Here is a 14,181-nt window from a genome sequence, read left to right on the forward strand (position 1 = left end):
ATTAGAAGTTTGTGAAGTGTGTGTTCGGCGATCTGACTCGAGCTGTGGTGAGTTACAGCTTATTTACTTCATATATGAGTGATTAAAACGATGGTAACTGAGTTTGAATCATCCGCAAGAGGAAAACTGACAATAGAAAGTTTATGTGAGTGTGAGAACATGAGCGTTTGAGGCGATCAGGAACTTCAGCGAGTCATTTTGGCAGGTGTAAAAACAACAGCAGCATAATAATAAAAGTTTAGTTACAAACTCCTGTTTTTTCCACATGATCAGTGTTACTCGACTATACATCATACTGAATGAGCTCCACATTCATATATTGTTTATATTGTGTATATAATCGTGCCATATATGTATGCCACATATGTATATCTCTAAAAACGTCGTATTATTTGTAAACTAAACTGAATTTAAAACACAAAGGTCAAGTTTAAAGTGTTATTTGTTGCAGGGTTTACAATGTCAGTCAATTTGATTGAGAATCGAGTGGTGTTATCCTATGTGAACTTGATATTGTCGTGGTAAACAACCAAAACAAACAACAAAAGCATTGTAAAACTACTTCTGTTTGGTTTTTGTCGATCAAAATAATTGAGTATTGTGTAAATATTAGACTTAATCGGTGTCAGAAGTTTTTTAGGGGGAGATTGATGTATGTTCTCTACTTGGGGAGCTCACTAGGTTGTGAATCAACCACCAAGTGTACAGTGAGAAATTATAGAGGTAAAGTTGTTTTTATTTTCGCACATTTGGACTTCAACCTTAATAATGTAATTTCATAAAAGAATAATTTGCAAACCCTAAATAGCACAATCATATTAGCAACCAACGACTATCAAAGTACAACATTGTACACAGTCAAATAAACAGTGTTAATGTTGTTTTCCAGTCATATTTGCATGCTAATTCTGATCGAATATTTAAATTAACACGGTAAACAATATAGAGACTGTGCGAATATAAAACTAACTTTACCTCTATTGAGAAATTACATTTATTTATATGGGTTTAAAACCACCTGATGTTTGCAAATGTCTTTATTTAAGAATATTGATACTACTATAAATAAAGTCATAGTTGTACTACCATAGTATGTTTTACTTGGAGTTTGTTAGCTTCTTTAACTTAAACACATAATATCTGGAATTTAAATATGATATATTTACTGTGTAACATCCAAAGTCTTTTTGTTATTTGTTGATGCACAGACAAGCTGTCTAGGTAGGGAGCTCAGCAATATTTAAACAGCCCAAAAGTGAAAATTCAGGTTTATTTGCCACACATTTCATAGGCTTGTGTTAAATTTAAACTAGAATATGATTTTTATATTTTAATCATTTTGTCTTTGCTGGTCTTTCATTATTTTAATTTCAACCATATCTTATATCCTGTCTGAAAATGTATTTAGATGCAGATGATGTACTTTAATATCGAAGTATTTGGAGATTTTATAGTGGATTGCTGATGCACAAACAACGAGGAGGAGGCAGGAAGCATTTAAAACAGATGAAAGTCTCGTTTTTTCTCTGCAGAAATAAATGTGTGCATTTATGGGAATGAGATCAGAATACAATTAAAGTGCGATCTGAAAGGATGCTTGTGTTTTAGTTTGAATGAATTCTGGCAGATATTGTGTGTCATTCGTCATGCGCTGCAAACCGAACAAAACCCATTGTATCTGATTCAGTCTTTGCGTTCAGGTGAATGAATGTGAAGCTTTTCTGCTGCTGCTCTTTACCCCTTTACCTTATTTTTTTGTCTGGTTTCTTGTCCAAATATATCAATAAATATTTTCTAGACAAGCAAAACATGTAGTCTTGTTTTAAAGAACAATATGTCAAAATTAAGTGAGTTTTTAATTAAAACAAAGTAAATAATTAGCCAATTAAGATAAGTGAAATAATCAAATGCCAAAAGGAAAAACTAGATTATTATTTTTCCCCCGATTGGCAGATTATTTTGCTTGTTTTAATTAAAAACTCACTTAATTTTGACTCATTATTTCTGAAAACACCACAGTATGATTTGCTTGTCTTGAAAAATGTCTTGATTGAAGAATTCTGAGACATTTGGACTCGAAACAAAAAAAACAGCTCAGCATTTTCTGCAGTGTGCTCATTATTTCCTTCATTTCCAGAGCGGTTTCTGTGTAATGTGACCCTCTACTCTACTTTTTCCTGCAGTTCCAGATGTGCTCGAGTAATCTGATCTGTTTCTGGCTCTTCTGTTTGCTGTTCTCACACAATGGCCGTGTCTTATATAAATCCCCCTCCCCTGGACTTGTTTCAAACCACATATTCATCCCCTAGAGAGCCGTATGAGCGCTCCCACACTCGTAATGCAGTCCACTCTCAGTCTCTCAGTGCAGTTTAACATCTGTTGTGCATTAATGCATTCGGCAGATGCTTTCATTTACATTGCATTCAGGCTGTACACTACATTTGTCCACTGCCTTGTTAGAAGCAAAAGTAGTTCATGAAGTGTCTTTTATTTAGTACTTTACTCTGAGGTCTACTTATTATATATAAGGACACCTATTATGCAGAAATCACTTTTATGTGGGGTTTAAGACCTAGGAGACAAATGAGCAGAGTGGAGGTGGATCAGATAAAGTGGTCAGTTTGGTAGATCAGAAGTGACGCATTCAGAAAAATAAGTAAGGATTTGAATTCAGAGATATTATTAGCAGAGCGGAGTGAGCGTGGTAGAGAGTTCCCGAGTTTGGGTGCAAGAACACTAAATGATCTGTCCCCCATTGAAGAGAGGCGATACCGAGGGACAGCCAGAAGGCCAGAGTCAGCAGAACATAATGAACGAGTTGGGGTGTAGGGGACAAGCATGTTGCAGAGATAGAGGGGTGCTAGGCTATTTAGGGATCTAAATGCTAGGAGGAGAATGAAATGAATGCTTTTCTTGGGTTTTTTTATCCGATGAATCAAAAAAAATTATCGACAGATTAATCAATTGTTAAAATAATCATTAGTTGCAGCCCTAGTGTGTGTGTGTGTGTGTGTGTGTGTGTCTTAAGATCTGTTAAGATCTTCTATGGAATGATTTTGAAATGTCTTTTGACCACAGACTGATGTAAACACTGATGTCAGTGCCAGGAAAACACACACACTCTGCTTCTTGTTTTCTTCATCAGCTTAGTGTTTCCATAAGTTTTCCCCCTGTAACTCATCTCACACACACACAAACTCTGTCTGTTGATTTTTGTATTTGGGAGTGTGTGCACTTATATTTGTGTGTCTGTGTGTATGTTAGTGTGTGTGCATTCTTGTGTGTGTGTGTGTGTGTGTGTGTGTGTGTGTGTATGTGTGTGTGTGTATGTGTTTGTATTTTTTTTATGTTACTGTGTACGTGCGCATGCTTATGTGTGCATGTGTGTGTGTGTGTGTATGTGTGTGTGTCTGTGCTTGCGCGCATATGTGTATGTGTGTTTTGTGTTTGTGTGTGGACATGCTTTTATGTATGTGTTTTTGTGTGTGTGCATGTGCGCACTTGTGTGTTTATATTAGTGTGTGTGACTGTATTTTGTGTTTAAGTGTGTGTGTGTGCGCACTTATTTGTGTATCTGTCTGTGTATGTTAGTGTGTGTGTGTGTGTGTGTGCGCGCATTCTTGTGTGTCTCTGTGTGTATGTCCTTATGTGTGTGTTGGTGTATTTTTTTGTGTTTAAGTTGATGTGTGTGTGTGTGTGTGTGTGTGTGTGTGTGTGTAGCATTAGAGGAGCAGCAGCTCGTGTTCCTCTAGTGTCCTCTACTGATTGTGTCATTGTAAGTGTTGTGCTGTTGGTTAATGAAGGTTTGAAGATAAAACATCACATTTGTTGTGTTCAGGTGAAACTTGACTACATGTATACACAAATAAAGCAAATTAAATACACCATATCTTCAAATAACTTTACTAAAACTACAGTGCCAAATCATGGGATAAAATGTCTGACAAGATGTTTGGGTTTTGGACAATAAAAGTAAACTAAACTCAACCCTGGAGACATGTTAGTGGGCATTATGTGGAAAATCAAGTGTTTTTACATTAAATTAAGTGAATAAATTCAATGCAGATAGAAAAGAAGTCGTTTTATCACACTCGTCCTGTGTTTTCTCTTTAACACTTTTATTTTAGCTGATGTTTTTGTATTTTTGTTTGTGTTTTGCATGATTTTTCAGAGTTTGTAAGTCTGTAAACACACTGAGTTGTTCACCGTGGTATCAGCGCAGTAACTTTATTGAGCTGATAAAGAGTGCCACACCTTCAGATCTCCATACAGCCGAGTGTGTGTCGAATCTCAGACAGGTTTGAACATGATACAACTCTAATCTCTGGCATTCTTCTGTGTGTGTGTGTGTGTTGAGCAGCAGGATGAGCATCAGGTGTGTGTGTCCGTGAGCTGCAGGAGTGATGGCCGGCAGGGTCAGCTTCGGCTCTGATCTGCACACCGATGTGGAGTGAGTCTCTTTACACTGTTTTACTGCGCTCTGTGTGTGTGTGTGTCTGTCCATTTATTCTGTGTTTTACTTGTGTGTTTGTGGGGGTGATCTGCTCACGGTGAGTCTTTTACTGCGTCATCAGCAGCACTTACTGTGTGTGTGTCGGTTTTTCTCTGTATGTATTTGTGTGTTTATTTGCGCGTGTGTGTGTGTAGGAGTTTTATTTTTGTCTGCTTTTATGTGTGTGTGTGTGTGTGTGTGTGTCAGTCAGTCTGTTTGTATCCGTGTTTTAAATGTGTGTTTGTCCATGTGTGTATATATTTGTGTGTGTGTGTTTTACGTGTCTGTTTATTCATGTCTGTATGTGTGTGTTTGTGTCTTTGTGAGTGTGTTTGTATCTGTGTTTTATGTGTGTGTGATTGTGTGTAAATGTTTACCTGTGTGTTTCTGTCTGTGCGTGTGTGTGTTTACATGTTCGTATCCATGTTTGAACTGTGTGTGTGCGTGTGTGTGTGTTTGTGTGTGTGTTCGTATGTTTGTATGTCTGTTTTACATGTCTCTATGTGTTTTATGTGTGTGTGTGTGTGTGTGTGTGTGTGTGTGTGTGTGTGTGTGTGTGTGTTTGTGTGCATTTGTTATTGTGTCTATTAGTGTGTCTGTTTGTGTGGTTGTGGACAAGTCTTTGTGTGTGTGTGTGTGTGTCTGTCTGTCTGTTTTACATGTCTCTGTGTGTTTTATGTGTGTGTGTGTGTGTGTGTTTTGTGTGGATTTGTTATTGTGTCTATAAGTGTGTCTGTTTGTGTGGTTGTGGTCAAGTCTTTGTGTGTGTGTGTGTGTGTGTGTGTGTGTGTTTATGTATAGTGTGATTATTTAATGAACTAAATACTATTACTATTAATACTACTGTGTGTGTGTGTGTGTGTGTGTGTGTGTGTGTGTGTGTGTGTGTGTGTGTGTGTGTGTGTGTGTGTGTGTGTGTGTGTGTGTGTGTGTGTGTGTGTGTGTGTGTGTGTGTGTGCGCGCGTGTGTGTGCGCGTGTAGGAGTCCGGCTGATGAAGATGGGGTTCACGACTCGTTCTGTCAGCTGATCGAGGAACAGTGTTACGGTCGTCATGATGATGGGATGGAGATGACCCCGCTTGACCCTGACCTGGAGGACGAAAGCAGAGGTCAGATCCATAACTGCCCACTTACACAACAACAGCCAATCAGAATACAGCTCACTGGTGTTCTTTGTATAAGGTTAATGTGTGTGTGTGTGTGTTTGTTTGTTTGTGTATATATGTGTGTGTGTGTGTGTGTGTGTGTTTCTCAGATGATGTGGTGTATCTAGATGGTCCGGCTCGTCATTGGTCAGAGAGTCTCAGTGATGCGCCGCAGCAGACGGATAATCTGATTGGAGAGCGCTGGTCATCTGACACACTCAAAGTGCTGTCCTCCATGCCCAGCCGCACCATTGGTCAGTGTGTGTGTGTGTGTGTGTGTGTGTGTGTGTGTGTGTGTGTGTGTGTGTGTGTGTATGTGTGTGTTTGCATAACATCAGAGATGTATTTAAATGACAATATTTTGTATATATAACGTATTTCCTCGCCCCCTGTATTGATTGATATGCACATATTAACGTGTCTACTTCAGTGAAGCATATAATAATATCCACAGAACAGGATTTGCAAAGAAACTGTGATGAAAGCTCTGTTCAGCTCTCTGTGATCAGCTGCTGCTTAACAATCAGTTTCACAAGGTTAATATGTGTTTAAATCAGAGCATGTTTGTAATGAAGATGGTCAAATCGCTGTAATTCAGAAGCGCTGGAATCAGCACAGCTGTATAGTGTCAGTACTAGAGATGCACCGATCCCGATACCAAAACTCTGAGTATCGACCGATACAGATCTAATCCTGATACTGTGCCTTTATACAGTGTCTATATTTCTTGTGATAAACTTTAAATAATAAATCTTCTTCAGTCATATTATCAGACCTATCGGCCTGCTGTTCACGAGAGACAGCACAATCTAGCTAAACATGATGCTTGCTGTAAACTATAGGCTGCATTATTTGAGCATTGGTTATGACGGTGATCTGCTGTGTCCAGCTTATTTTTCCTTTTAAATATTAAGATTTTTCTTTGAAATCTGTACTAGGCTACCACTATTGACATATATTGATCATGCATGCCGCTATATTTAGCTTATTTTGGCACATTTAAAATGTGTGGTTGTGAAATAATTATTTCTTTTTGGTGTGATCAGAGATAGATTTGGTAAATCCTTAATTTTGAGCCCTAAAAAAAGTTTTGTGAAATAAAACTGATTGCAATCCAACACAACCCATTGGCTCATGCACACTGAGCAAGCTCACACACAAAGTGAAATGAATGAGGAGGCATGTGGACATAACACAACATCTAAATCAAGTCATTTAGCATGCCAAAATCACATTTATTCATGTTAAATATATTCTCCAAACAAGGAAACTGTGGCTAGTGAAAATGGCGAGTGGCTAGTAACTTTGGAAATCTACTAGCCACAGTGGTTGGTGATCAAAAAAGTTAATATCAAGTCCTGTGTGTAATCGTTCATGTCAAAGGGTTAAGGGTGTGTGTGTGTACGCGCGTGAATAAGGTGTGTGTGTGTGTGTGTGTGTGTGTGTGTGTGTGTGTGTGTGTGTGTGTGTGTGTGTGTGTGTGTGTGTGTGTGTGTGTGTGTGTGTGTGTGTGTGTGCGCGTGCGTGCGCGTGTGCGCGCGTGAATGAGAGAGAGAGAGCTTTGTCTGTTTGTGTGTGCTTGGTGCTTATGTGTGTGTGTGTGTTTATACACAAAGCTTGTTATAGGCTGTCTGGACTCTGTAAAGCTGGGTGGTTTTCAGCTTTGTTCTCCCCCCGCTCTTTAGTGGGCGCAGCGGGTAAAAAACAGGACGGGTCGGGCAGCGGGACAACAAATGCTGAATATAAGCGGGAGCGGTCGGGTTCGGGTGAAAACCTGGCGGGAGCGGGCGGGTGCAGGATTCAAAATTTAGTCCCGCGCAGATCTCTACTGTGGTGTTTAAGACTCATAATCTCTGCTTCCTCTATCACTGACTGCTGTTTATCTGACCTGATGACCTAGAGACACACACACACATATAAGAAAGGTGGGCGGAAACACAACCAGCCAATTTGCATTTAAAGGCACAGGCTACACAATCAGCCACACTGTCCTCTGACACCAGTATCCCCATGTTCAGCAGGGTGTACTAAATGATCTGACGGGTATTTAGAGCTGAAACTGTACACAAACACTTTCTGGAGACACCAAAGACGGATCTTACATCTTGTGAAAGGGGTTAAAGAGGAGCATTTTAAGCTGAATACTAGAGTCTAGAAGAATATCTAGTCTAATATATGCACTGTCATCATGACACAGAGAAAATAAATCAGTTATTAGAAATGAGTTATTAAAATAGTCATGTTTAAACATCCTTATTAACCTATAGTGAAGCCTCTAAATGTCACATTAAGCTGAACACTAGTGTCTTGAAGAATATCTAGTCTAATATTATTTACTGTCATCATGGAGAAGAGAAAATAAATGTGTTATTGAACATGTTCTGTTTCTGAATGTGTTGAACAGGGCGCAGTCGAGGCGCGATCATCTCTCAGTATTATAACCGCACCATGCAGCTGCGCAGACGCAGGCAGAGCCGGCCATCCATCCAGCACTTCCCTCACTCCGCACGGCCCAGCATACGAGGGTACGGCGTGGAGACAGACGGAGCCGGCTTCCAGGAGGAAGGTGAGACACTGAGGCTCCAGGAGAGTCATTAGCTGTGTTTCCATCCACCTATTTTATTTTTGCAAATGCGCATAAAAAAAAAAAGTTGATGGAAACGCCATGATGCGCATAAATTTTGAAAATGCGCACAAAAAACTTATGCGCCTAACTGGGTAGGATAAACGTTTTATTCGATAAGAAAAGATGCTCATAAACTGCGATGGAAACACTTTTACCGCACAAACTCCAGCATGCACATTAAAAAGGTGATGTGATTTTGTTAAAAGAGATCATGTGATGCTTAAATTGTGTGTGAATGGACAAAACGTCAGGCTGAGCACATTATAAAACATCTGAAATGTTGTTTTGGTCATTATAAAACGCCTTACCATTTCAGTATTAATGTTATTATATTATTAATGACCTCCAGAATCAAGAGCGCCTGTGCTCCGCGTCTGACACCTTCAAACGCCACTGCGCGCTCACTGCAGGTCAGGATTATCTTCTGAGGCGCATTCATCTAGAACAGATTGATGCAGCTTCTCCTACTGCAGCAAAAGCAGTTTTACTGTTCATATTTGGCGCCAGTTAATCAGGAAGTGGCGATTTTGTTCGCTTTGACTCGTTGGATGGAAACGCTGCTTCGTTCACACAACTTTTATGCGATAATCCAGTTTGGCGCATAAAGTTTATTTGCATTTTTGGATGGAAACACAGCTAATAACTGCCTGAACACTGTGCAGATTCACTCTATTGAATAACTTGCAGCAGATATCTGGCAATCATTCGCCCTCTTTTTATTCTTCTCCAAATATTTCCCAAATGATGTTTCTCAGATTCAGGAAATGTTCACAGTGTTTCCTCTAATATTTGTTCATCTGGAGAAAGTCTTATTTGTTTTATTTGGGCTAGAATAAAAGCAGTTATTAATTGTTTTAAAGCCATTTTAAGCTCAATATTATTCGCCCCTTCAGCAATATTAGTGTTGGATTGTCTCCAGAACAAACCACTGTTATACAATGACTTGCCTAATTACCCTAACTTTACCCTAATTACCCTAGTGAAGCCTTTACATGTCACTGTAAGCTGAACACTAGTGTCTTGAAGAGTATCTAGTCTAATATTATGTGCTGTCATCATGACACAGAAATCAGTAATTAGAGATCATGGTTTCCACTGCATTCATTCTTCCGTGGCGGTGCGCCACACCAAAATTCATCCCGCCACGTCTACATTACAGCTTCTTATTCAAAATATTTGGTTGTTTTTTTAATAGCGGGTGAAAATCGCACCGAATATGTTTGAAAAGGTAAGTGAATAACAGCGCACACTTTTCTGTATCCGTAGTGGTGCTGTGCGTTCTGTTTAACCCTTTAGGGTGACGTGCTGACTGACTGACTGACAGGTGCGTGATGCGTGAGGCCAGCAAACACGGCGTAGCTTTCAGTTATGATGAACTCAGTTTCCATAATTATACTTTTTTTACAGATAAAGGTCTGTGGCTCTGCATATAATGACTTTATCTTGCTGGAGTTTACAGCCGCTTCACTTTACTTCAGGACGCATTAATGCCGCGGTCTGCTCCGCAAGTCTATCAGAGACATTCATAAATATTCCTAGCAAATCTAATAAATGATGGAGACATACTCGCTACATAAACTCACTAAATCACTCTTCAGCAGCGTTTATTTGAGGGCGCACAAGAAAATCTGCACTTGAGTAGCGTATATTTGAGGGAGAGCAATAAGTTTTGTGCATGAACAGAGGAAATCTGCGCTCAAGCAGAGATTGACATGCTCGTAGGCTGTTACATGAATGCGATCTCGACTGAATACTGCGCCCACGACATTTGTCAATGAAATAACGCCACATGTAGTGGTGGATCTGTGTAAAATGACCAACAGAGTCTGCAGCCACAGCTGGAAAAAACCTAGAGGAAACACTGGAGATGAAAAGTGTTTTGTTTAATAATATTTTGAAGAATTCATCTGTTTGTTAAGAAACATTTGTGAAATATTTTTATAGAATTACAATTTCACAATAAGGTGAATAGTTTAGACTTCAGCTGCATGTAAAATTATATTATATTATATTATTATATTATAGTATTATTAAATAATAGACATATGTTTGGATGATTTGAGATTTTTCTCTGTCTTTTATTGTTAAAGAGAGCTGCTGAATTGTGCTTCTAATTGGATTTTGCATTATAGATCTTAAATATGAAGCCAGTTGATTTTTTGTTGTTGTTGTTTTCAGCTTCTGTGCTCTCCTGAGTATTTTGCATAAATCTGCAGGTTTTTTTGGGGGTTTATAATTTTTTACAGTATTTAAGGCAAATACTTCATAGTTGGCTGTAAATAATTGAACTAAAAGCAATTCCTTATTGTATATTTTTCAGTGGATCAGTAATGTAATTACAGTAACCTGTTGAAACAAAGCAGCACACCATCCAAACAATCCCAAAGTGCCATATAATCAGCGTTACTAAAGTCACTCCAAATCAAATTGTGTTTGTGTGTGTGTGTGTGTGTGTGTGTGTGTGTGTGTGTGTGTGTGTGTGTGTGTGTGTGTGTGTGTGTGTAGAGAATAAGAGAGAGCGTTTGGTGAATAATCTGCAGAATCTGTCTGTGAGTGATCGAGTGCGGATGCTGAGAGCCATGCCACTGAGTCTGGCAGAGAAGAAAGAGCTCCGGTAAACACACACACACACGCGCACACACATATCGTCACCTTAGAGTTATAAGGTTTTCTCTGCGCTCTGAATGATTTTGACATATTGAGCTTCAAAGTTTTTGCAATCCACATTAGTTTAACATTAGTTTATTAAATTAAACATCTTAACATGTAAACAGCTTATAAAACCCATCCCATTATGAAAATCAGTTGTCATTTAATAAGAATGTCAATAACTCAATTTTGACAAAAATCTCAGATAGAACCTTGTAATTCTAAGGTGACGATTTACATAAACATACATACATACACACACACACACACACACACACAAATACTTACATGCACACAAACATATGTATAGAGCTGTGTGTACATGCTCTTTTACACAGACATACTCGCTCACACATACACATTTTTTCATGTATACATACTCTGTCACACACACACACACACACACACACACACACACATGAATTATTCTCTCACTTATACACATGTTTTAGAAATATGGTCTTCCATGTTGTCATTATGAGATGTTAATTGTTGAATTATGAAGATTATTTAATGAAATGTTTTATTCACTGTGCGTGCGTGCGTGCGTGCGTGCGTGTGTGTGTGCGTGTGTGCGTGTGCGTGTGCGTGCGTGTGTGTGTGTGTGTGCGTGCGTGCGTGCGTGCGTGTGCGTGTGCGTGTGCGTGTGTGTGTGTGTTTGTTTCAGGATGTTGGTTCTGAATAAGGGCGAGCACTCTCTGTCTGAGAATCAGATTCCCTGCTGCAGTCAGCTCAAATACTACATCATCAACGTGAGTCCAGAACACACACACACAGACACACACACACACTCATATTAACTCACTCATTCACTCACTCACTCACTCACTCACTCACACGCACACACTCGTTCACTGATGCTCTCGGTCCCACACTCGCACACACTTTCTCTGCATCACATGTGCACACACACACACACACAGACACACACTTGCTCACTCTCACATTTTCTCATTTTCTCTTACACAAAAACATTTTCTCTCTCTCACACACACACACACACTCTCACAGATACTTACACACACACACACACGGACGCACACACATTCTTTTTCTCTCTCGCACTCTCACACAATCACACACACTCATGCACTCTTTCACACTCTCTCACACACACACACACACACACTTGTTTACTGATGCTCTCGATGTCACACACTCGCTTACTCTCTTTCACACACACTTTCAATGCATCACACACACACACACACACACACTTGCTCACTCTCATTTTTTTCTCAGATACACACACAAACACATACTCTCTCTCTCACACACACAGACACACACACACTCACACACACACACACAGTCGATCACTCACTCACACACTCTCTTTCTCTATGCCTCACACACACACACACACACACACTCGTTTACTGATGCTCTTAGTGTGACACACTCGCTCACTCTCTTTCACACACTTTTACTGCATCACATGTGCACACACACACACACACACACACACACACACACTTGCTTACTCTCATTTTTTCTCAGATACACACACAAACACATACTCTCTCTCACACACACACACACACACACACACGCACACACTCGATCACTCACTCACACACACACTCTCTCTTTCTCTATGCCACACACACACACACACACACACACATTCTCTTTCTTTCTTGCACTCTCAAACAAACACAATCATACACACACACACATGCACACTTACACACTCTTACACACACTGTCTATCTGTGTTTGGCTCTGTCTGTGTTCAGGATTGATTGTATCACTAAAATGACTCAGTGAGTCATCAGTGTGAATCGCTGTAGTGAATCACTTCTTGCAGTCAGGGCATGTTCATTTGCTGTAGGCTTCAGTGAAGCGTCAGCAGGAAGAGGCTGAAGCTGTACAGGAAATCAGAAACAGGAAATCAGATCTCTGTTATAACACACACACACACACACACACCTTCTGCAGTTTCTCAGCAGACACCCTACAGGAGTGTTGGGCGAGCTACTTGAAAAATGTAGTGAGCTAAGCTGTAAGCTACTCTTCCTAAAATGCAGCTTAACTACACTAAAATCTACCCTCTGGGAAATGCAGCAAGTCTAGAGAGATGACTAATGCTTTATATTAATCATTCCAAGTTTAAATGTCAGAATGTTCTAAATGAATAGGGCATAGGGGGGATAAATGGGAACAGAACACAGCCAGGAACTCTGTTTCTAACTACAGCCCCAGAGGTGTAGCTGCAAGTGCACAAGTTTACAACGTAGTTTGTTAATGTTCGTTGGAACGACGGATCTGGGAAACGTCAAATCAACCAACTATTTTTCTAACGACGCAACTTGCAACCTTAGTTGGCTAACGATGATTTTTGGAAACGCACCCCAGAGTGAGAGGTGGCAGAAGCACACCTAAAAGTTTGTTGTCGACCACTGAAAAACAGGTAGAAGAAGAAATCGTCGTTCTCTCCATCATATGGATTTACTTTCATCGGCTAGACACTGACCTCACAGCTCTGTGAATGTCGGTGCCGTCACTTATTGATCTGTGATCTGTAATGTAGCTTGTGTGGACGCTACTGCGCTACTCGACTGAAATAATATCTTCACTATTTGATTTAGGAAGTAGCGATGCTACCGTCACACTTCTGAGAAATGTAGTTAAGTACTTGTAGTGACGCTGCTGTCCAACACTGATCAAATTATATTAAGAACATTACACTGTCTATTCTAAATGAACAGAAAATCCCTTACACTATTCTAATATCATATAGAAATCATATAAATAAATAAATAATGAGGCTATTTATTAAGAATTGAATTTAATATTTATTATTATGAGGAAATAAAAGAAAAATCTTACTTTAATAATAATAATAATATAAATGATGATGATAAATATTATTATTATTGTTATTATTATTATTATTAAGTAGGATATTGTTTATTTATTGTGTATTTTTTAAAAATACACAATAAACCTTTGGAGCAATGACTGTAAATAATATACTAGCTTTTGAGACGTGACATAAATTCCGCTCGGCTCTGTTCAAAATGACATTAGTGTGTTTAAAGTGCACTGCGAAGGGAGCACAATTGTAAACATGAAGATCACTAAAACTGAACTGTGAAAATACTTTAAAAGCAAATTACACCTAAGAGAGATGAGCTTAATGCTTTATTATTTTTAATAATCCCCAGTTTAAACGTTAGAATGTTCTAAATGAATAGGGCATAGGGGGGATAAGTGGGAACAGAACACAGCCAGGAACTCTGTTTCTAACTACAGCTCCAGAGGTG

The 14,181-nt window shown here is 39.2% G+C and overlaps 1 protein-coding gene across 3 annotated transcripts in view; it reads left to right on the forward strand.

Moving 5' to 3' along the window:
* The window catches only part of tmc6b (transmembrane channel-like 6b), a 26,596-nt gene continuing 12,415 nt past the window's right edge, over positions 1-14,181 (forward strand). The window contains exons 1-7 of one of the 3 annotated variants that reach the window (XM_073915765.1): positions 1-145; positions 4,361-4,450; positions 5,474-5,601; positions 5,748-5,891; positions 8,042-8,203; positions 10,769-10,877; positions 11,580-11,664. In XM_073915765.1, the coding sequence (XP_073771866.1) occupies positions 4,404-4,450; positions 5,474-5,601; positions 5,748-5,891; positions 8,042-8,203; positions 10,769-10,877; positions 11,580-11,664 (675 nt within the window). In that variant the 5' untranslated portion in view covers positions 1-145; positions 4,361-4,403. 3 annotated transcript variants of the gene reach the window in all.

The sequence above is a fragment of the Danio rerio genome, chromosome 11 (genome assembly GCF_049306965.1).
Source record: "Danio rerio strain Tuebingen ecotype United States chromosome 11, GRCz12tu, whole genome shotgun sequence".
Classification (NCBI taxonomy): Eukaryota; Metazoa; Chordata; class Actinopteri; order Cypriniformes; family Danionidae; genus Danio; species Danio rerio.